Here is a 22,326-nt window from a genome sequence, read left to right on the forward strand (position 1 = left end):
TTCAGCCGGATAAGGCTCTTTTGGCGCGTCGCCAAAATTGAAAATATAAACTGAAGCCGCCATCTTGAGAAGTTCACTTGTTGATACGACAACTGCGGCCTCAAGTGCCAAAAGAGCTTTGTCGGACTGTATCTATTTAGATTTGTAACTAGTTACATCGATTTATTATGTTATATGGTTAGTACCTATGTGGTACCTGTGTACTAGGTACTGGAAAAGTCATTTATGTAAAACCAAATCTTACTTAATATCGTGCGTTATCCCACTTCGACTTCCGAGAGATTGCACCCCACTTTGTCTGATCTCTCGCTCTAATTTTTTAATCGAAGTGGGATATAAGGTTGTATACAATTATATCTGGTTTATGCATTTTATTTTTACTGTAATTTGTACATACTTTGGTTGATAAATTAGGCTCAAAAGCGCTAGAGCACAGAGCCGTAATACCAGTAAAAAAAAGACAAGTGACACTGAGAGTTATTACATTATTATTCTGTGGTTAGTGAGGTTACTGACATACTCTTTGGTTGTTTTTCTCTTTTTTTTCCGGTCGGTGATCTGTGGTGCGGATGTTATGGTTTTGGGATCGCATTGCATTTCTGTAATTTTACGAGTTTAGATTTTATTATTAAGTTTTTAAAGCAAAAGGATTGCATGATTGATTTTAAATTCAAACAATCGGATTGTATTAGATGGCGTTTCCTCAACCAAATGCACAAAGAGGTCAGTAACCTATTTTCGGCGTCAGATTCAAATGAAATTAAAATGTAGTATGGTGCAGATTTTAAATGAAGTAATTGCCTTGTTTCCTTGTATACGGTGTACTATTCATTTATGTTGGCTAAATTATATTTTAAAAGTTTTTTACCACTATTAAGAACCAGCCCGACCAGCTTCCGTGAATTCCCAACAGTACCAAGTAGTTACATGAGTTCAACTATTTAGTCCCAGTAGGTCTACTGCATTTAAATCCTTTTAAGAGTTGAACTACGGCGAAAAAGTCTCATAGTTCAACGGTTGAACTAATCAGTTGAACCAGTGGGAACTCACAAGTTTGTCAGTGTTAAATTAATTACCAATCTGACTGCATGCACGAAAGTCATTAATAACTCTAGCTTTTGCCCATATATTGCCAACTTCATCCATAGTACATATTATGTAATGTCCGCAAGTACATCTAGGCCTATAGGCTATAGCCTAGATATATAGTCAAATTTCATTTTATGACAAAAACTTCCATAATAAGTAATATTCTAATCTAATACACCCAGTGGTTCAATAAAATCACCTGGTCTTTGTTCAAAGTTAAAATTACCACAGATTAAAAAAAAAGCTCACTGACCTTTATTACTGAAGGTTCCCTATGGATATTCTATTCTAATAAAAAAAATCCATTTTGCGGTATAGAGTTGACAAATAGAAAAATATTGGAGGAATTGCAGCTGAAGAAGCAGATGCTGTTGAAGCAGGGAGCTGTGGCCCCACTCACCGCCACCACCATCTCACTGACCCAGCCCAGCCCCGTCAGCCAGCTGCCTATGTGCTCTATACCACCACTCTCGGCTACAGCGGTAAAATTGTATATCAACTCTGTTGTCCTCTAAAAAGCGGTTAACAGTAATTAAGTCATTGCCAAAAACCATGGGAATCTTCAAAAAGTATTTCTAAAGAACAACAGACTTGCCACATATAAATTATTAGTAATGCTTTGTTATGTGATTTTTCTCTCCTGTAAACTTTCGTTACCGTTCGTTTGTTAGATCCTGAATTATATATATTTTGTAAAACTAGTTTTTAAAAAGCATTAACAGCTGGCATTCAATTTTAGCAAGTTCAACTAAGTAAAGCATAAACAGTCCTTATTTATAGTGAATCATATTTTAAAAATAGATTATCATTTTTATACAACTTTGGTGTCAGGCAATTAATAAAGCTCTTATTAAACTTGTCACTCAAAATTTTGCATTCCATCCCATATTAACACTGAATTATTTTAACTTTACAGGGGTTCCCACAACTTCCTGAAGCAAATATAGTGAACACAAGTCACAGAGCTGCACTGCAGCACGCAAACGCAACATCTTGTGGCTTCTTTGTGTCTCAAGACTCATCATTTGGAAACCAAATACTGCCTGTTCTACCAAGATTTGACAATAAGTGATAATCATCACCAGCCAGATTTAATTGCTACTTTTTAACTGGCTTTATGGCTCTGGGTTCTGACTCTAAGCCTTAAGACTCACATCTGGCCTCTTCCCCACTTACTTTATGTCTGCAATCATTAAGTTGAAGACCTTGGAGGGGCATTTGGGGACTCTGACAGGATTTCCTGATCCTAGAGTTGAATTGGAACAGTATGAGACCCCTGCACATATTGCTGCTGTTGCACTTTATACTATACAAGTAAGAATATAAATATTTTAGAAGTATGTAACTGCTTATTTCTTTTAGTATTTGTTCAAGGTGCTCACAAAAAGAGTATAATACACAAGCTGTGTTCCTTTTAAACTTTGGATGCTTATTATTGCTTTAAAAGATCCTATGATTTTATAATTGAAAATGCTGAAATGTTCAAATGTTTTCTGCCACATATAACCTAAACCCCTTCAGGGCGAGAGTAAACAGGCATCTCCAAAAGTGATTAGGCATGTTTTAGGCAAGCGCTTCATCATTGTCTTTTATTAAGAATTTAATTTATCATTGTCTTTAATTTAATTGCTATGAAAATGCATATTATGACAGTCAGAAAGTGTATTATAGTACCCAATTTGAATAAATGACTTTGACATATACTGATTTATATAATACAATATAATGTTTCAGACCCAATTTGCATCGCTAGAAAACAAGCTAGTGCTAGACGCCGGCTGCGGCACTGGCATGCTGTCTCTGGGTGCAGCACTGTTGGGAGCTGGCTCAGTAGTAGCTTTGGACATAGATGACAGTGCACTAGCAGGCTTACAGGAGAACCTTGAAGACACCGGCGTTACCAACATTGATGCAGTGCAATGTGACTTCCTCAGCTCAAATGTTTGCAGGTTGATTTAATTTACTTTTTTTTTTAGTGAAACTTCGTGAGTGGCTTGAGAGTAACATTCCTATCTTTTTCCGTCGTAACTAACGTTCATATGTCTCGTCCGCCGAAAATCGCCACCAAACAGAACAGCTGTTTTGAGGCCGCCATTTTTTCGAATGTTTAATGTACCAAGTAGTTAGTGTCATAGATTAAAAGCTTTATTTTTTATTTATTTATTACTATGAACATATGATAAGACAAAAATCTATTATACTCTTTTTCAAAAAACTGGTTTTAAATAAACGGAAACTAATATTTTTCTAAGATTAAAAAATACCCAAATTAAAAATTGCATTATGCCTTTCAGATGGGACAATTACTTTGACACGGTTCTAATGAACCCCCCATTTGGTACAAAGAACAATGCTGGAATAGATATGAAGTTTCTCAAAATGGGCCTAGATCTCACTGCTGATAGTGTTTATTCTCTGCACAAATCATCAACAAGGTACTTATTGATTTTGTACTTTTACTTTTCTTTTTCATCTGAAATGTACCTACCTATAGCCTATAGTTAGTATTGATTTCTTCTAATCCTTGAAAAAATTAGATTTTAATAAAAATAAAAAGCTTTTTTTATTGGAACCATCTTCGCAATATTGCCATTCCAATAAAAATGGTTTGGGGCACATCAGTGGGATGGTTTCGAAGTCATTAGTGGACATAGGCAGAAACATTTTTGTGTTTTTTATAGATAGACTAATTGCTCGTTCGTTGCGATACCGCTTGCTATGAACAATTCGCGCGCCACCCTTTCTAATTTGATGTTACTATGTCAGAAAGCTTTCCGCAAGTCCCAACAACAACTATACAAAGTTTCATCGCAATTGGATAGCTAGTATAGGGACAAACAAACAAAGATATAGTTATTTTTATATTGATAGATTCAGTTCCTATCTTATACCATTGTACGACTTGCGAGCTTTTTTTGTCGATACTAAAAGATTTCAAGATCTATAAAAACTTCTACGTACTAGCAGCACTTCTAACAAAAAATTTGTGGAAGGAAAACAACCCAAAAATGCATTTTAAACTCTTTGTTTTATAAAACAAGTAGTTAGTCCATTTTTGTTTGGTTGTACAGTAAATTGTTGTAATTACTTATGAAAATCCGGAATGATTCATCTTTGCTGCAGTACTAATAATCATGTTTTCTTTTTAGATCTCATATTCAGAAGAAAATAAAGGAATGGGGTGCTAAAGGGAATGTGATTGCTGAACTCAGATATAACTTACCAGCCACATACAAGTTCCACAGACAACAGACCAGAGACATTGCCGTGGACCTCTGGAGGATACATCATCCAGACTTATAGGATTTTAACCTTTAACCAATTACTGGCACTTGAGAAGATTTTACGTTTTATATATATTTTGGCATTTTGTCCTTATAGCAAGCAGTTCACATTCAAGGAACCAAAAGCTTAATTTGCTGTAATCCGCTGAAAAAAAAAATCTGTACGCTTCAATATGCAGCATGCGATATGCACCGCCCGCCCTCCCACTGTTAAACGTGCAGGAAAAGCCAGCCACTAAACAAGCAATAACCACCACCACCACACAAATCCCCCGAAGGCCGAAACACACTTAACGCACGTTTCGCGCCGACACCGGAACATCCTCAGGAGGATCTTACAATGCACAATTGCAACGGCATATTTAGCTGTGGAAGCGGTGCATAGCGCATGTCAAATGTTGCTCCAAACAGATTTGTTTAAGCGGATTATAGTAAATTAAGCTTTTGGTTCCTTGTATTAGTGTATCATGGACTTAATGTATCATAAACTCATCTGTTTAACCAGTAACCGATTTTGAGCAAAGGTACAGACAGCTTGCGTCCTGGGGAAGGACATAGGCTACTTTTTATACCAGAAAAATCAAAGTTCTCACGGGATTTTTAAAACTACGACTTATATCCACGCGGACGAAGTCGCGAGCATCATCTATATTCTATAAGATGCTTTTAACAATCAGATTCGGCTGTTACGCATTTGTATGTTTTCTATTTGAAAGGAATTACTTGATATTTAAAATAAAACAACTCTTTATTTAAACATTTTTTATTCAATGAGGTTACAAAATAACCAAATTTTATGATGTAAATAATAAATAAACAATATTATGATCTAATGTTTATTTCTTTTAATCAATCAGTCTTTCTTCACTAAAGTACGTCTTGCATTACAAATAACTATTGGATGACAAATTTCAATCTAAAAAGACATAACAAATTGAGGGTAGGCCACAAAGTTGGGGTATTAAGGTTATTTTTATTCATCGCCGAATTTAATGTTGTGCGCCAGTTTGATAGTGCCGGAGTAGTTGGTGACAGTGGATCGCCTCATGTAGGCTTTCCACGCGTCGGAGCCACGCTCGGCCGCCGCCCGTGGCCTTCTCCACCCACTACCACATCAAACTACGGCCAGTTGAAAGAACTACCAAATACCTTCAAGTTAGCTATGAATAAAAGTTTTTGAATGATATATTTAAATCTAAAAGAACTTAACAAATTGAGGGTAGTCGACTTTGGATATAGTTATTCGTCGCCAAATTTAATGTTCTGCGCCAGTTTGATAGTGCCGGAGTAATTGATGGTGACAGTGGATCGCCTCATGTACGCTTTCCACGCGTCGGAGCCACACTCTCGGCCGCCGCCCGTGGCCTTCTCACCGCCGAATGCGCCTCCCACTTCCGCGCCATTGGTCGGGATATTCACATTGACTATGCCGCAGTCGGAGCCGTGCGGACCGATCCACTACAACAAAATCACAGTTTATTTAGCTGTAGCGAAACGCACGGGTGGCTAAGTGACTGTTAGTCCAATGGCGACCACTTTGGCCTTCAATTTTGTACGATAAATCATGGTGGATTGGTACTTCGTATCTATCGTATAAAATTGTACGCCAAAGTTGTCACAAATGCGCGCATACGTTAATTAACCGACTTCGAAAAAAAGGAGGAGGTTCACAATTCGTCGGAATCTTTTTTTATTCATGCAGTACCTTGCCAAATGCATCGAGGTAATATTGACCGCGTCGGTCATTTAACCGCTCGTACGTTTTGACCCTTAGTGGTGCTCGTCTACTGAACAGGAGTGGAGCGGAGACATGTTTAACAGACCAATCAGAATAAAGATTGGTTTGATTTTCTGATTGATTTCTGTCTAATCTGATGGGTCTACTGAATGCTCTCCGCTCTGCTTTAGAAGACAGGCGCATTTAACTAGGAAACCTTTTTTTAAAAGTTTCAATTGTTTGGTAAATTTACTGCGGAATGTAGATTTGAAAGTCAAATTTATCTCTCAGTTAATAATTAACTATTTTGGCGATTAAAAAATCTTAATCGGACACAAGATGACCCCCGAGACGTCGCATCATTTGTATTTTCAGTATCTGCTGAAAAACATGAAAAAATGATAAAACGTTATGGCATATCGAAATACAAATAAAACGAAAACAAACCTTGAACACATCACTCAAGTTCTCCGTAAAAACGCTAGAGGACAGCCCCTGCTCGACTTCATTGTTGTACTGAATGCCGGTGTCCAAGTCTGGTATCTGTATGCAGTAGACGATGGGCGCGAAGCATTCCGACTTGACGAGCGGCGAGTCGTGGGGCAGGCCCGTGATGATCGTCGGCTCCACGAAGAACCCTTCGCGATCCATTACCTTCAACGTTTTAGACTCCGGTTAGTCGTTTCACAGTCAAGTTAAAGTACGTCAGACTTATTGTAGCTACTTTTATATTGAACTAGATGCCCGCCTTCGCCCACGCATACTTAGTTTTTTTTATTCCGTGCGAAGTCTGATTTTTCCAACATTAGATTTATGTCAGAATCTTAACTCTGTCTCGTTTTAACTCAAAGTAGTCTGAGCAAAATATATCTATAAATAGCCTAAGAAACGCTCTTTGAGAAAAGAAAAATTACAATAGTACTTATAGTAGTAATAGTACAATAGTAGTAATAGTAGTAAGTAGTATAAATAATAAGTTCACCTTTCCTCCAAACTCAATAGTCCCTCCTTGTTTGACGGCCTCTGCGACTGTCTTCTTGTAAGCTTCGACAGCAGCCGCCGTGTGCAGAGGTCCGATGAGAGTCTCCGATAGCAATGGGTCGCCGATCCTGCTCACTACACCCGCGTACGCCTTCTTCAGCCTCGAGACAACTTCGTTGAACACCTGGCGAAACAACATTTAATTTAGGGTAAGAGGCTAAAACGGAATTAAAAAACCGCGCTCAGTTGACATGATCAATCGCTAGCTACTATAAGGGTGAGTTTCCATTGACGCGGAGCTGGGCGGAGAAGAGCAGTGAAAAGTGGCAAATGTTTCCATTGAAGCGGAGTGGAGCTGAGCTGTATTGAGCCGTGTTCCAATCAGTTATCTAGCCAATCCGCCGCGTCGCACCGTCCCGCTACTCTCCGCTCAGCACCTGCCTGCTCGACTCCGTTCTGTCCAGCTCGGGGCCGCGTATATATTTTATTTGAAAGTCCGCTCAGCTCGGCTCCACTTACACAGTTTCCACTGATGCGGAGTGGAGATTTGGAGCACTGTGATTGGCCAATTAATGGTCCGGTCCGCTCCACTCCGCCCAGCTCCACGTCTGTGGAAACGCACCCTTATGCATACATTTTGAGAAAGGAGTCTTTAAACAAAAGTACCATTTAGTACGGCAGACCGTACTTTTGATCTCACAGGTTGCCATGTAGAGTAAATATGGGGAGTTGTTTCACTATATTATGATTCTTATAAGAAAGCTGTCACTCAGCGAACGATAGTGCTGCGCTCGGACTTTCTCTACGTGATCAAGTCATCAATGAAAAGATACGTAGAAGAACCAGAGAAACCGACACCTGTAAGTATGTATATGTCCATCGGTTGATGAAGGCTTACTTTTTCGTGTATGAGCAGTCTCCTGGTGGTAGTGCACCGCTGACCGGCGGTCCCCGCGCAAGCAAAGAGCGCGGCGTTCAGCAGAAGATCCAAGTTGGCGTCCGCGTTCACGATGATGGCGTTGTTGCCGCCCAGCTCCAGCAAGTGACGACCGAACCGTCTCTGTACTTCCACTCCCACCTAAAAGTTGTTAAATACCTTCTGAACTCTCACTTTTATCCTTGGGAAATCCCTGCATGATGAATCTTGTGAATTTTTGCTAAATTGTAGTTTATAATCTAGCTCGAATGAATATAGAAATATCTTGGTATTATATTTTCTAGAGTTTTATCATTACATAGAATACAGAATGTACATTTCGCAGTATATTATGTATTTAATAATTTTCTATATTCCTTTTGAGGAACCACAAAAAAATTACCTGGTGACCAACAGCCACCAAAATAATAGAACTAAAAATCATACTGTCCTTTTGTCAGGAACTTTGTAAAATGGATGGCACTAATTCAGACCTGTCTTAGTTTAGTTTCAGCGAAACCGGCATCAATATTTACCTGTTGACCTACAGCCGTGCTACCGGTAAAGGACACTAGTTTGACCCTATGGTCCTGGACGAGGGTTTGTCCTACATCTCTGCCGCCAACGCAAAGAGCGGCCACCGCGCCAGGGATGTTGTTCTTCGTGAGGACGCTCTCTACAATTTTGGTGACCGCCACAGCTGTGAGCGGCGTGGTGTCCGAAGGCTTCCATATACTGACGTCACCGCATACCTGCGAAATAATGTACGGTTTTGTAGATACAAGCTTCAGTCAAATTGAGGCGAATTCTGTGCGAAATTGGAGGGATCACACCAGATATTTATAATTCTGTGGGTCACACTAATGTGTAAAAAAGTTTGCAAGAAAAGTACCGAAGGCATCGATTCCCAATCTAGACAACTTGGCATAATTTTTAGCGAAGGTAGTTCCCTAGATAAAATAAAATAAAATAAAAAATAAAATAGGTAGGTATGGTAATTATCATCAGATTTTAGTGATACCTAAATAATTACTAGAAACGTCTAGTTTGTTGACCATTACTCTTATCTTTAGGTTTGGTTGTTGTTATTAGCCTACCGCCTTTTTATCAAATGATTTTTATCTACTTGGGCCGAGGAGGTAAGTAACTATTTATCAAAGTACATTATTATCTAATTTATATAATCCACGCCTCGGACTAGATAAAGGTGTGTAAATATCTTGTGAAAAAAATTAAATTATCAGGTTTTTAATATCATTCATCTATTTTTCTATAAATTCCTTGCCAAATTCTAAATTTAAATACATACATAGACAGCTGCTAAAATCATAACCCTTCCTTTTTCCCATAGACTGGTAAAAAAGGCGGCAATTTTTTTTCCGAGACTGCAAATTGCTTATTGTACTGGACTATTTTCTGCTATAGGTATCCTACTATTTTCCATTCTTGACGAACTATTGCTTCTGAAAAATTTAAGATCCGGAAGCACTAAGTTTCTGAAGTTGTACGTATTATCACGGCAGGACTTTGTCTGTGATGGCGTTTGCTGGCGCGTGTGCTGTGCTTGTTTGGGGTGTTTTTTTTTTGTTAAGAGTGGCTGGTTTTTGTGTTAGTTGGTGATTTTTGGTGGTGGAATTGACTGGGAAGCGTTCTAAAGGGGCGCCGCGCGTATGTCGGCGGGCGCTGGCGCAGACGGAGTCCATACTTGTATAAATTCAATAACTTGAAAATATCACAAACTTGACATTGGCTAATCAGAGTAAAGCCAGATTTAAAGAAAAAAAAAAATTATCACGGCAAGTGAATAAATAATTTAAAAAAAACCAGTGCATTGCCCTCCTGGTAGCCTACACTTATTTGCAAGACTTATGTAAAAACTTGCTCCGATAGTAATAATTGATGTATCTAATGCAAAAAAGAGCACATCAAAATCGGTTCAGTCATTTTTAGGGAAAATGGTGAATACTGACTTATTCCGCCATCTGTAACAAGTGTCCAAACAATCGCAGCGACATTGACAACAAAAAAGTAGCACGTATAGAAACATACCATAGCTATAGCACTGTTCCATCCATAAACAGCAACGGGAAAGTTGAACGCCGAGATGATGCCAATCAAGCCGAGAGGGTTCCACTTCTCTATGAGCACGTGTCCCGGCCGCTCGGAAGGGAAGATCGTGCCCGGCAGCGTACGCGACAGACCCACGGCCAAGTCGCACACGTGGATGTACTCTACCACCTCACCTATTGCTTCCGGGAGGATTTTACCTAGACAACAAAAGTTGATGTTAGAACTTACAAAATTAAGCTGCACGTTATGAGAAATTGTCTGTCAGAAAAACCGCGCAAGTGCGAGTCAGACTCGCGCACGTAGATAGATAAATCAGTACCTATTATGCAAAAAAAAAAAACTGTTTTAGAATGCACAGGCAAAGCCCTTTCATATGATACCCCACATGGTATATTATGTAGTTACAATTTTACTTTGAAAATTGAAAATACTAATTATTTGTTCATAAACACAATTAATTATTTTTTTGAGATGTAACTACATATTCACGGTTTTCGAATTTTTTACTTTACTTGTGCTATAAGACCTACCTACCTACCAATTTACAACAGGAAGTACCCCTTACAGACAGTTATACAACAAAGTGATCCTATAAGGGTTCCGTTTTTCCTTTTGCTGTACCCTAAAAATCAGAGTTCAAATAACATGGATAGATATTTACCCATTTCCAGCGAGACCAGCTGCCCGAGCGGTTGTAACTTCTCCCTCAGAGCATCGCCGATCTGCCTGACGATCTCCCCTCTAGCAGGGATGGGTAACTCCGCCCACGCGTGCCAAGCTTCTTGAGCAGCCTTCGCGCATAGTTCATAGTCAGCTGTATTCGCAGACTGTACTTCTGCTATCACTTTGCCATTCGCTGGACTGTAGGATTGTATTAGCTAAAAAATACGCACATATGGAAAAAAAAAAGAGGTTATCGAACTTTGTCGGTAATCGTTGTATTGCAGCATAAGGTCGCCTTTTAAGGTCACTGGCAATCTTTATTGGGATAAAGATAACTGAGATAAGGGAGGGGCGAGAGGGAAAGTTAGGGAGAGATTTGAAATCCATTAGAACTATTTTTAGGTATGAGTAGTACTTTATTTGCAGTTAGGTGGTAGGTAGTCAAAAAGGTATAGATAAACATACCTATTTTAAATAATTGGGTATGCAGTGCATTTATATCTACCAAACCAATTAAGCAGACCATTTTTATACTCTACCGTCGCGTCGTCTGCCGTATGTACATCCTACTCTATGGCGTTTGATGGCGTTGTCTTCAAAGTCCCTTGCAGGAATCGCCATAATAAACGATTGCAAGTTTTTAGACCTGATTTTTTCTTATCGAAGAAAGTTTGTCTAATCTTGTTTTCTTCGGATATACTCTAGATTATCTAGATTCTAGAGAATAATATAATAAAATATTACACATTAATTTCAAATTTTTCGATCCACGTGTTTTACGAGCTTATATTGATTTTAAGTAGGTATAGTAGGTAGGTACTTAAGAGAGTAAGTTCCTACCCTATAAAGAGCAAGAATTAAAATAAATAAATAGATTGAATACTTCAAACGTAACTTACCTGGCCATTAGCTTCCCATTTTCCATTGAACACTCCCACATTCTTCTTATCCAAGCCCAGATCCTTCAAGAAGGAGTATTTGGGGTCGTCGACGAGATAAGACGCGTGCCTAGCCATTGGCAACCTCAAACGCAGAGCTATAACACTACGGCACAGAACGCGGCTCATCGGTGCAACGAGCGCTAATCAACTATTTGCGAAAGTGATACAAGACGTCAAGACCGACGAACAAACAGATAAATTCCAATGGTCCGAGAGATAGTGGTAACTTTTGGGAAGTTGCTTGAAAAAAGCTAAGTGGCTCAATGCCCGCAGGGCGCATAGTAGAATGGGGCTGAGATATTTTTCTTGATAACTCTTACTATGCTTTATTTATTTTGGCATGATGGAGCGGAGGTTTTAACATACTTTGAATCTCCTCCGTATTCCGTTTTGTTATATCCAGGTTACAACTGTATGCCAAAGTAACTACATGAAGATGAGTTTAGGTGTCAAAATCAAAAAGTCTAAGCGTGAGCTCTAGAGCTTACTTTGACTTTGCTCAGACTTAAGACACTGTTAAAACGAGAGCATTATTTTTAACTATAATAATTTATGTTTGAGCAAAGTATGTTCCACAGACCTCAGTCTAAGCGTTTGTAAGGTTATTCTTCTGTATGATGACAATCTTCTGTATGTTGGTTAAGTCTTGCTAGTTCCCGTTTTCCACCTTAAATTCGTGAAGCGACAGTTCATCTATCAAGTCTTTTAATGCAGAAAAACCACATTACAAACAATCAGTTTTTATCAAGCACCTCCTCAAAATTTCCCACGAGCTCTCTCACAAAAATATTTCTATTTGTGAACAATATGAACAATTAAGTCGCCATTATCGTTCGTTTTGTTGATAACTCACGCTGGGTCACGGTATCGACTATTGTTGCTATATATATGTATTTGGTTACATGTATATAAGTATGATAAATCAATAAATTCTACCAGCATTATCTTGTTGAATTTTTTTGTGCACCTACCTATTTTCGTTAGTAAAGAACAGTGCCTAACTTAATTAGCCATTGTTCTTGCCATTAAAATTCGGAAAAGACTTAAGTGATTATTTTATTTTCTGCAATGAGACCAACATATATATGTTACAGGCATCGAGCATTATTTATAACTCCCGGGAAATATTTGTTATTAACGTAAATAGGGTTCTACTATATTACCTACTAATAATATATTATTGTACTAACGAACTAAAATACTGTTTTCCAAATTCAGCTGATTTTTTGATCGAAAATAATTTATCAGGCTTTGCTGCAAAATTAGCAATTGTATACTTACACAGTATTTAACATTGTTACTAATGAGATATGGGATTTCATACATCGATTTCATATTATGAAATCAATACAGATATCCCCATAAATAAAATTTAGGGTTTCATTCACAAATATGTTTATTATAAATAGACTATCTGCTGTTCACTGAACTGCAAACATTAATATTATCAGTTGACTAAATAAATAAGATGTTTAATTCTGTACTACTTATATTTATCTAACTATCTACATGAGCTGTGTACACAACTGGCAGTAAATAACATCACATTTCATTAAAAATTCATTTCTAATGACATAAACATACAATTGTTTATGCTACAATTATTTTATTACTCAAGGAGGACAAACAAATACTAAACTGATGTGGTCAAAAAATATTCCAGTTATACACATGGTTAGCAATACATTGTATGTATGTATGTATGTACTTTAGGTTAAAACTTTGCACCCCAGACAAAAAATTTCATATACAAATATTTAATAAGTATGAAGGTATGTCTGCCAATCTGCACTTGGCCAGTGTGGTGGACTATTAGCCAAACCCTTCTCATTCTGAGAGACTTATCTAGTTGGCCCCCAATAGCTTGATCATCGTTCATGATTATTATTTTGGCCTCCCTTAGCAACAAAATCACATATGAGGTAACATTTGGTTCCAACAAAAATATAACATTTGCTACATAATAGAACAAAAGCTCTTCTCACTCTCTTCTTCCTTGCCTTCTCTCATTTCCTTTGCCTTATATGCTAGGTATGTGTTCTCATCTCTCTTCACCATCCACTCTGGTAAGGGTTTGTCCCAATCAGACGGTGGTGCCTCTCTCTTTGTCCAGACATCGTTTTGATAATGCCCCCTTAACCTTTCAAGCCTACGAATTCTCTCGCTTTTTATTATAGCTTCCTGAAATCACATGAACATTGTAATTATATAGGATAGAATATTAACACAAAATATTCACATGCAATACCATAAAATAAATCATGCTTGAGTTACATTTTTTTGCAAAATGTTGGTATTTTAAAATCTGCAAATACAAAAGAAAAACCTCAAGTACTTTAAAAATAAAACTGTAAACTGTTCACTACCTATGCATTTAATTGACATTGATGAAATTAGGTACAGGGATAGCTTGTATTCTAGAAATGGTATTCTACTAGAGATTGTATTCTACTTTTCATTTCAGAAAATTAAAGAGGTCCTTCAGAATTCCAAAAGATCTCATGGACAAGTTGCGAAAATCATTTAGTGGTAAATCAAAATATAATATTGACTCACTGCAGCTTTAACATCTCCATCGTCAGTCCATTTACAGCAGTTATTGTAATCTTTCTTCCATTGGTTGCAGTCTAAGGTTTCTCCATAAATGAAGTACTGGTGGAATCTTGCTCTAAAACTTGTGCACTCATCATATTCATCTTTATATATCTCACAGTCTCTTATCTGGGAACAGACATGATTATTATATTTAGGAAGGCTACTACAGTTGTGGATTAATTCATTTAGTTTATTTCACACTTAGCTTGAAAAAACTTCGTTTTAATGAATTTTAAAAGTGAGTTATTATACCTATACTTTTGCAGATTTGAAGGTTTTTCATGTAGACACAGATATTTAAATAAAAAATCCTGTTATTCCAAATGATAGAAGAATGTGGGCAGCAGTGTGTGTAGAGGACTAATCTATTCTAGAAACATAAACATGCTATACCTTACACTTGGAATCTAAGCAATGGTGAATTATTAGCAAATACTTCTGAAAAATACTGCTCACAGTGAAGAAAAAAGGGAGATGAAGGTATCTCACTAGAAATAAAAAGAAAAGTAATAGTTGTAGATAATAATAATTGTGAGTGGAAAAATAACACGAAGTTATCAAGAATTCTGGTGTTATTATATAGACTGAAGATTCTGCACAAGATGCAAGGCCACTATTCACACTAGTTTTAGACACTAACCAGCCATTTGTCCTCCGGTTCCTTCGATTGAGGTTGTTCATCAGTGTTAGAAACAGTTTCATTGTTCTCAGACACTTTGGCTGATTTATTGCTTACTTCAGCTTTTTTACTGCTTCCATCAGCCATAATTAAAATGTTCGCTGCTTATATCTTTAATCGTCATACACAAGTCATTTATATTTTTTAATAAAAATGTGTTTAAATTACGTAGAAATTACATAATCTATTTCATTAGGAATTCGGACAAAAATTACAGTTTTGCATGAAAACTTAATTAATTGCTAGCTACGTAAACCTAAATTGAATCACTAATATCTAATAAATAGCATGGATCATATAAGGTTTACACAATAAATAGAAAGTTTTTCAGAAGTTAAAACTTTTGCCTTTGAGGTTAACTTTCAAAATTCAAACCAATTTCAAATTTACTGTCAACTGTCAACGTCAGCCATCACAGACCAATAATATCTACAAACTTGACATTGGCTAATCTTTGTAAAGCCAGACGAGAGAAAAAAAAAAACTATTTTGTTCCTTGGTTCTCTCTCAATCTCGAAGGCTCAAAAAGGGCTAGCTTTTGTTTCTGGTCGGTGAGGGCTAGAACCTAGAGCCGTAAAGCCAATTTAAAAAATCTCTTCTTCTTGTTTTCCTCTTTCCTTACGAGTTACGATCTTTTTGCTTACAATTATATTTTTAACTTTTAATAAATGTGTTATCAGGTCCCTTGCAAGAAAATTAACAAGGTTTCGTTGTAATCTAATGAACTGTGACCTCTATGAATGGATTGTGTTCACTACTCAGTACTTGCATAGATAATTTCAATTTTATTGTGTGTGGGACAAGTAAACAAGGAAAAGTCCTGTAAATTGTGAAATTCAGTGAATAATTCAGAATGTCGCTGAATAAACTTGTTGGTGGAGACTGTGGGGGCAACAACTCGCTAGTTCAGCTAACGAATATTGTGAGTCGGGATGCTCCAAGTACATTATCTCAAGCTGATAGATTCATCAGTGAATTTATGGTGCAAAACTCTCAAGTTCCTCAGACATTTAACATGAACGCCTTGCTTAATAATATGCCTGAAGTAGAAAATACTATGGCAAAATCTGCACAAACGCCTACATCAAGTCGAACATCTTTAAGTTCACAGACATATGCTCCCTGGTTAGCAGGGCCTTCTTCATCTTTTATGCCTGCGCCTATGATGCCATTTCACATGCCATATCAATCTATGATGAAACCTATGACACATTCCAATGTTCAGATACAATATGTTAGCGAATCTGAACTACAACAATCTTCAGACAATGTTCAAACCAAAGCACAAGAGTATGTTAATAGTATTAAGGAAGATGATGAACTTGCTTATAATCAATTTATGTCATTCATGAAGAAAATAAGTGCAGGAGAAATGAACCTAGGAGAAACATTAGAAGCAGAACAGAAACAAGCGAGTAAAGATAAAATAGTGGAGGAAATGGCAGAGAAATACAAAGATGAGTGGGCTAAACTTAGTGATGTTAATGATTACTGGAATAGTGAAGTTGCAAATGGAATAGCCAAGGAATATTCCTTCACCGAAGGCAATGTTATGTTGGAAAATAAAAGTGCTTTAGAAATTGGTAAGGAGAGGTTAAAGATGGGTGATGTGCCAGGTGCAGTGCTTTGTTTTGAGGCAGCTGCACAGCAGCAACCTGATTTGGCTGAAGCATGGTTCCTACTGGGCACCACTCAAGCGGAGAATGAACAGGATCCCTTGGCAATAACTGCTTTGAAAAAGTCATTAGAATTAGATCCAAGACAATTAGAAGGCTATATCACCTTAGCAGCTGCATACACTAATGAGAATATGCCTAAGTTTGCTTATATAACCTTGACAGACTGGCTGAAGGCCAGCCCCAAATACAGTGATCTCATTCCACAAGATATAAATCCTCAGAACATGAACCTCAAAGAGTTAGAGGCCTATGTAACATCCTTATATCTGAAAGCAGTACAATTGAATCCTTCACAAGTTGATCCTGATGTACAAAATGCTCTAGGAGTTATTTTTAATATAAATCAGCAGTATGATAAAGCTGTAGATTGTTTTAAGGCTGCACTAATGGTAGCACCGGATAATGCTAAATTGTGGAATAGACTTGGTGCTACACTGGCTAATAGTGACAGATCGGAGGAAGCTGTGGATGCATATCATGAAGCTTTGAACTTGGAGCCGGGCTTCATACGAGCTAGGTACAATGTTGGCATTACTTGTATGAACTTAAAAGCATATAAACAAGCAGCTGAACACTTTTTAGTTGCATTAAATCAACAAATTAAGGCAAAAGGAATGTTTCCACATGAGTCATTGGTTGACAATAGTTCTTCAACTATTTGGACTACCCTGAGGATGGTGTGTTCTTATATGGGAGAACATGATGTTGCAAAGTTAGTTGATGACAGGAATTTATCAGAACTTAATAAATTCTTTGAAATAGAGTCTTAAGTGTTACAGCTTTGTAAAATTACACTAATTATTATTATTTGATAAGCATTATCATATTATTATTGTGATATGTAAGCAGTGGGTGATATAAAGTTATTTTTATATGTTTTTTTATATATAATGGTAGTAATGTTTATTGGCAATCATGGTTTGTTGACATTTAAAAGTTGGGGAAAACTATTATGACTTTTATTTACATAAAAATTTGATAATAATCATCTTTCTTTATATAGGTACATAATATAAGTTATAACATCTGTACATCAGAGTTGTTCATGTAAAAAGCTACACACAGACCTGTCTAAAGGACATCCTTGAGGGTGGTTATCAAAGAACCAGCATTTTTTCACTTGCATTTTTATATCAACTCCATTTTTCTTACTATTTATATTTCCTTTCACTTCATTTATTGTTCTTGGAAATCTCAATTGCACACATCCCTTGTGGACTTCAAAAATTTGATGATTATTTCTTAGAAGGGTTTGTAAGCCACCACATTCTGATTTTAATGCTTTTAACATATCAGATGGTATTAATTCCACAAGTTCATTTATTTGCGCTGATTTCCCTCTTGACCAGTCAACCTCTAAATTACATTCTTCTAGTAAATAATTTGTAATACACTTAATTATACTTTCAGTTACACCTTTATCTACTTGTGTACAGTTTCTTACTTTTTCAACTGTATCCCTAGTTCTAAAATCCTTTAGTTCATTATTTATTGCATCTCTATTACTCAATCCTATTTGCTCATTAACCATATCTTGAATAATATCACAATATTTGTCATATTCATCTTCCCTGTATATCCTTTTTCTAGAAATAAGGCATATCCTCTTTGTACTTGGAATTTTGAGTCTATCAATCTTAGTTTCAAACCCAAATTCCTCACATAACTTTTGAATATACTCCAAATATTCCATGTATTGACTTTTTGATGAATTATGCCTCTGATATTTAGTGCCATCAAAATTGTAAGCACAACAAGGCAGTAGGAAAAAGTTACATTTGTATGACATTCTAGCAGTAATCACAGGTATCCAAGGTGTGAGCTCATCTGAATGATTGCCTATAATCCAATTGCCATGTGAAATTGTGTGGATATTTGTAGGAGTTATTGTCAATTCCTGAAACAGTGACTTAATTTCTAAAATCTTAAGCCAATTTTAATAGCACCTTACCTTTTTTGATTATAAATTACACATCTTTTAAGAAATAGCAGCCAAATCGAAAATAATAAAGCAATATTTCATAAATAACTAATGGTTTATCGCCAAGAAATTTTGCATTTGGGTATGAATTTATTATTAGGGGGGTGTAGGTTTTAATACTGCCATGCCTAGATTACACTATTAAACATGCAGTAACTTATCAATAACAAAAAAAAATCGTTTCAGTAGGTGCTCGATGTAATCTACACTAAAAATAAAAATATCTAATGATACCTTTAATTTAACATTTGCTGGATACATATCCCATATTTTCCTCTTCCTTACGTCAACACCAAATCCATTATGTCCTTCCATAGTTAAAATATAAACAAGTAATCCATTGCCACATCCAATGTCCACGAAGGTCTGTGGAGCCTTTTCTTCCTCCCACAGGAGTAGCAGATATGTTGAAATAGCAACATCTTCATAAACAAACTTTGTTGGGTCTGTACATTCTGGCCACATCTGAAGCAATTACAAAAAAATCCATCATAGACTAAATAAAATCAGCAGAGTCTGACTGACTCGCACACAAAGGGTTCCATACCATCCTACAAGAATTTTTTTTTAAGTTTCATGGTGGCCATTTTGAAATTTTCTATTATTTGTTGAAGGTAAAACAAATAATATTTTTTTCATTACTTTTAGAAATACACATTCTGTGAAAAAAAAAACAACCTTTTCTGGTTTACATCTCCTAAATAAATTTTTGTTTATTTGTTTTATTTTACTAACACATTTTTTAAAAATTAATTTAAAACTAGTTTCTCCTGATAACTGCTTTTCAAGATCAGAGTTTGGGATAAATAAGTATTTTGAAGGCCAACATATCCCATCTGCAGCCACATTATCACTTTCCATCAGGAGTGACAGGTTTTTCTTGTTGGTTTGGCAGTTATGCTGGCACTTCCGACCCTGTACCACTTTGACTGTTGCTGATCTATTGTGATTGCCACCATTTTAGAATGACAGGTTAAGTATGTGCCTTTATGAATTTAAAAAGTAATGAAGCTTATTTTAAAAATGATAATTACTTAAACAAAGTAGTGTACCTTAACCATTTCCTTGCCATATTTAAGTTTTAGATGGTTGTATTTTTCATAGTATTTATCTTGTGACACCAGGGCTAATGATTCATTACAAACTTTGTTGGTGTTGTTACCCAAAGGCGCTTTGCTCCACTTGATAACTTGAGGCAGCACAGTAGCCTCTAACCACTGCTTGGATTTTTCAGAAACATCTACAATTAAATAAAGTATTATCAATATCATTTTAAAACAGTGACCACTCATAGTTTCACTCCCATGAGAATATTGAAGAATCCAGCCTTATTGTTCATATTTTATCTTATGTATAAAAATGAATCTCTATTTGCCTTGGTTACGCTATAACTTGAGAAATATTGGACCAAATTGGATAATTCTTGTTTTGTTGTATTTGTTATTGGGCGTATATGAAAGTTTTTTTTTTTGGAAAATCCACTGGAAAAGACAGTTCCAATGAAACGCAGACAAAGTTGCAGGCAACAGCTAGTACATTATAATAGGAAGATCAGTGAAAAATTTCAGCTTACTAGGTCTCTAGGTTACTTAAATTTAAAACTAAAAACTCCCGCATGTTGCCCATAAGGTCACCCCTTGTTTCTAAATCTATCCTGTATTTTATTCTTTGTCATAGTATTAAGCAATAAAGTTGTTTAAATAAATAAATAATAAAGTTGAAAACTAAAACCCAACTGCGATCTCTTAATAAACACTGAAATATTATAGAAAATATGTTTTCCTATCGCTTGGTATATATGTATTTTTAATGTTGTAGTACGTTTATATTCATTAACTCTTTTTCTCCTCTTTCATTTGACATCCCACTCAATACAATAGCAAAAAAAATTTTTGGAAACCCCCACTTATTTTAATGTTACATCCATTAGGTCATCTTTTACATATAAAATGTAGCCTATGTCACTCCGACTTTTACAAGGAATCAATTGAGACCTCATTCATCAAATTGACCCAGTAGTTTAGGCGCTACGGTGGAACACAGAATCTGGATACAAACATACATAGACTGCTAAAATCATAACCCTTCCTTTTGGCGTTGCCACAGTCGGGTAAAAAAATGGTAAGTGCAGGAACTTGATTTCTTAGATTAAGGATTTCTGTAATCTAAGGGTAATTTATTTATTTAGGTTCCTAATGATTGTACTCACCAGGGGCTGTTCCTAAATGAATTTCTCCATCTTTCAAACAAAATATATATGAAAACATCGGACACAAGTTTTGGAGCTTCTCCAGGGGTGTAACATCAATAAATTTAACTTTTACTTCAATCTTTTGTAAACAAATTAATTGGAATGCATGATTTTCGCCGTAGTTTTTAGGTAGGAGTTCTACTAATATAATTTCAATCTCAGTTCCAGTTTCTTCCTCTATCCTTATATTCCAATCCGTAATCAGTTCCATTAAAGTTAGTTCTGGACAAACTTTATCATTTTTTAATTTTACATGATCCAGTATTTCTTCAAAATTTATCGGTACTTTTAACCTGAATTTGCATAAAATTTTAGAGCCCCACAGCCTTTTATTTACAACGTGTGGTTTCTTAATTAAAATATTAATGGATTGCCAAAATGAGCTCTCCTTTATTTTAGTCTTTTCTTCCATAACTTAAACTTATCTAAATTATGCACAGACACTAAACTGGTCTTTGTCGCTTGCAATTTGCAAATATTTTAATAGAAATCCAAAAAAAAACACCATCAATTCCCAGAAAGAATGGAAAGTAAACAAAACCGCCAAAAAAATTTGAAGACAGGGACTAAATAAATATAACAATAACAATGTAGGTACTCTGTGGACAGCGATGATCTGAGTGGATCTGTAGGCCTTAAAGGACTGTTATCCAGGGCCGTAAAAAAAATTAAAAAAAAAAAAAAAATTAGTGGATCTGTAGGCCTTAAAGGACTGTTATCCAGGGCCGTAAAAAAAATTAAAAAAAAAAAATAATGAGTGGATCTGAGCAACTTTTACTAGAACCCAGAGCCGAAAAACCAGTTAATTAAAAAAAACTTTTCAAATCTTTAGTGATTTAGTGATTTTATATTTTATCTAGTAATCGGGTAACATACATTAAAAAAAAAGATTCATGATTCCGACCATGAGGGTTGATTGATGATTCCGACGAATTGAGAACCTTTTTTCGAAGTCAGTTAAAAACATTTAAAATTCCATTCGAAAACATAATTCAATTTAATTTGGTTTTTCACAATTTGCGAAAAACCAAATTAAATTTTAATTTCGCGGGCAGGCCCGTCGCTTCCACCTTACATTTTTATGGGATTACCTACGTAACAGAAAGAGCCCTATTCTAACTTATCTCCGTGGATAGAGTAGGTATAGCTAAGACTGATCAATTATGGGGAAAATATTTTCCCTTTGTTAGTTTCTATCATGTTTTTACGCATTATAATCCTGGATGAATTAATTATAATGCCTTTTGCGGGTTGCGGACCGGTCCAGTTGGCGTACCTAGATGGGCCAGATGGCGTAGATCTAGTTATATCGGTATTATTCAGCCTTTGAAGTTACATGTACATTAATTTTCTAATGGTTTCTAGTTAATTCAAAAGTTAGGTAGGTACCTATTTAACTAGGTCATCAATCGTAATGTCTAAGATGGATTTTTTGTAGAATTTTTTTAATCTATTATAGAAGGTCACTGGCACAGACCAA

At 36.1% G+C, this 22,326-nt stretch overlaps 6 protein-coding genes across 6 annotated transcripts; 3 read left to right on the plus strand and 3 right to left on the minus strand.

Moving 5' to 3' along the window:
- Positions 1–544: 544 nt before the first annotated feature.
- On the plus strand, positions 545–2,307 carry LOC123880965 (SOSS complex subunit C homolog B). The gene is made up of 3 exons (XM_045929413.1): positions 545–723; positions 1,408–1,571; positions 2,006–2,307. The coding sequence occupies exons 1-3, from the start codon at positions 693–695 to the stop codon at positions 2,159–2,161; spliced, it is 351 nt and encodes a 116-aa protein (XP_045785369.1). The 5' UTR covers positions 545–692; the 3' UTR covers positions 2,162–2,307.
- Positions 2,269–5,208, plus strand: LOC123880955 (rRNA N6-adenosine-methyltransferase METTL5). The gene is made up of 4 exons (XM_045929400.1): positions 2,269–2,403; positions 2,824–3,038; positions 3,384–3,524; positions 4,239–5,208. Exons 1-4 carry the CDS (start codon positions 2,269–2,271, stop codon positions 4,390–4,392), a joined length of 645 nt encoding a protein of 214 aa, XP_045785356.1. The 3' UTR covers positions 4,393–5,208.
- Positions 5,209–5,274: 66 nt separating this feature from the next.
- LOC123880942 (putative aldehyde dehydrogenase family 7 member A1 homolog) lies at positions 5,275–11,895 on the minus strand. The gene is made up of 8 exons (XM_045929383.1): positions 11,620–11,895; positions 10,719–10,935; positions 10,037–10,254; positions 8,524–8,739; positions 7,970–8,149; positions 7,073–7,255; positions 6,538–6,744; positions 5,275–5,831 (listed from the first exon to the last, which is right to left on the minus strand). The coding sequence occupies exons 1-8, from the start codon at positions 11,785–11,787 to the stop codon at positions 5,613–5,615; spliced, it is 1,608 nt and encodes a 535-aa protein (XP_045785339.1). The 5' UTR covers positions 11,788–11,895; the 3' UTR covers positions 5,275–5,612.
- Positions 11,896–13,132: 1,237 nt separating this feature from the next.
- LOC123880958 (UPF0545 protein C22orf39 homolog) lies at positions 13,133–15,319 on the minus strand. The gene is made up of 3 exons (XM_045929404.1): positions 14,897–15,319; positions 14,218–14,382; positions 13,133–13,842 (listed from the first exon to the last, which is right to left on the minus strand). Exons 1-3 carry the CDS (start codon positions 15,020–15,022, stop codon positions 13,618–13,620), a joined length of 516 nt encoding a protein of 171 aa, XP_045785360.1. The 5' UTR covers positions 15,023–15,319; the 3' UTR covers positions 13,133–13,617.
- A 187-nt stretch (positions 15,320–15,506) lies between these two features.
- On the plus strand, positions 15,507–17,564 carry LOC123880943 (peroxisomal targeting signal 1 receptor). The gene has a single exon (XM_045929385.1). It carries the CDS (start codon positions 15,789–15,791, stop codon positions 17,382–17,384), a length of 1,596 nt encoding a protein of 531 aa, XP_045785341.1. The 5' UTR covers positions 15,507–15,788; the 3' UTR covers positions 17,385–17,564.
- LOC123880938 (probable tRNA (uracil-O(2)-)-methyltransferase) lies at positions 17,558–21,425 on the minus strand. The gene is made up of 4 exons (XM_045929372.1): positions 20,805–21,425; positions 19,648–19,835; positions 18,830–19,060; positions 17,558–18,511 (listed from the first exon to the last, which is right to left on the minus strand). The coding sequence occupies exons 1-4, from the start codon at positions 21,256–21,258 to the stop codon at positions 17,648–17,650; spliced, it is 1,737 nt and encodes a 578-aa protein (XP_045785328.1). The 5' UTR covers positions 21,259–21,425; the 3' UTR covers positions 17,558–17,647.
- Positions 21,426–22,326: the final 901 nt, after the last annotated feature.

Source organism: Maniola jurtina, chromosome 3, assembly GCF_905333055.1.
Source record: "Maniola jurtina chromosome 3, ilManJurt1.1, whole genome shotgun sequence".
Taxonomy (NCBI): domain Eukaryota; kingdom Metazoa; phylum Arthropoda; class Insecta; order Lepidoptera; family Nymphalidae; genus Maniola; species Maniola jurtina.

Excerpts from the sequence above, each read along its gene's own strand:
- LOC123880965 (XM_045929413.1), top strand. The coding sequence starts at position 693 with ATGGCGTTTCCTCAACCAAATGCACAAAGAG. Across the intron at positions 724-1,407 it reads TCAACCAAATGCACAAAGAG|AGTTGACAAATAGAAAAATA; the intron begins GTCAGTAACCTA and ends TTTGCGGTATAG. Across the intron at positions 1,572-2,005 it reads CACCACTCTCGGCTACAGCG|GGGTTCCCACAACTTCCTGA; the intron begins GTAAAATTGTAT and ends TTAACTTTACAG.
- LOC123880943 (XM_045929385.1), top strand. The coding sequence starts at position 15,789 with ATGTCGCTGAATAAACTTGTTGGTGGAGACTGTGGGGGCAACAACTCG.
- LOC123880958 (XM_045929404.1), bottom strand. The coding sequence starts at position 15,022 with ATGGCTGATGGAAGCAGTAAAAAAGCTGAAGTAAGCAATAAATCAGCC. Across the intron at positions 14,383-14,896 it reads AACCGGAGGACAAATGGCTG|ATAAGAGACTGTGAGATATA; the intron begins GTTAGTGTCTAA and ends GTCTGTTCCCAG. Across the intron at positions 13,843-14,217 it reads ATGGAGATGTTAAAGCTGCA|GAAGCTATAATAAAAAGCGA; the intron begins GTGAGTCAATAT and ends ATGTGATTTCAG.
- LOC123880942 (XM_045929383.1), bottom strand. The coding sequence starts at position 11,787 with ATGAGCCGCGTTCTGTGCCGTAGTGTTATAGCTCTGCGTTTGAGGTTG. Across the intron at positions 10,936-11,619 it reads AATGGGAAGCTAATGGCCAG|CTAATACAATCCTACAGTCC; the intron begins GTAAGTTACGTT and ends CGTATTTTTTAG. Across the intron at positions 8,740-10,036 it reads GGAACAGTGCTATAGCTATG|GTATGCGGTGACGTCAGTAT; the intron begins GTATGTTTCTAT and ends ATTATTTCGCAG.
- LOC123880955 (XM_045929400.1), top strand. The coding sequence starts at position 2,269 with ATGTCTGCAATCATTAAGTTGAAGACCTTGGAGGGGCATTTGGGGACT. Across the intron at positions 3,039-3,383 it reads CTCAGCTCAAATGTTTGCAG|ATGGGACAATTACTTTGACA; the intron begins GTTGATTTAATT and ends TATGCCTTTCAG. Across the intron at positions 3,525-4,238 it reads CTGCACAAATCATCAACAAG|ATCTCATATTCAGAAGAAAA; the intron begins GTACTTATTGAT and ends TTTTCTTTTTAG.
- LOC123880938 (XM_045929372.1), bottom strand. The coding sequence starts at position 21,258 with ATGGAAGAAAAGACTAAAATAAAGGAGAGCTCATTTTGGCAATCCATT. Across the intron at positions 19,836-20,804 it reads TCATTTAGGAACAGCCCCTG|ATGTTTCTGAAAAATCCAAG; the intron begins GTGAGTACAATC and ends ATTTAATTGTAG. Across the intron at positions 18,512-18,829 it reads CAGCAAATGTTAAATTAAAG|GAATTGACAATAACTCCTAC; the intron begins GTATCATTAGAT and ends TCACTGTTTCAG.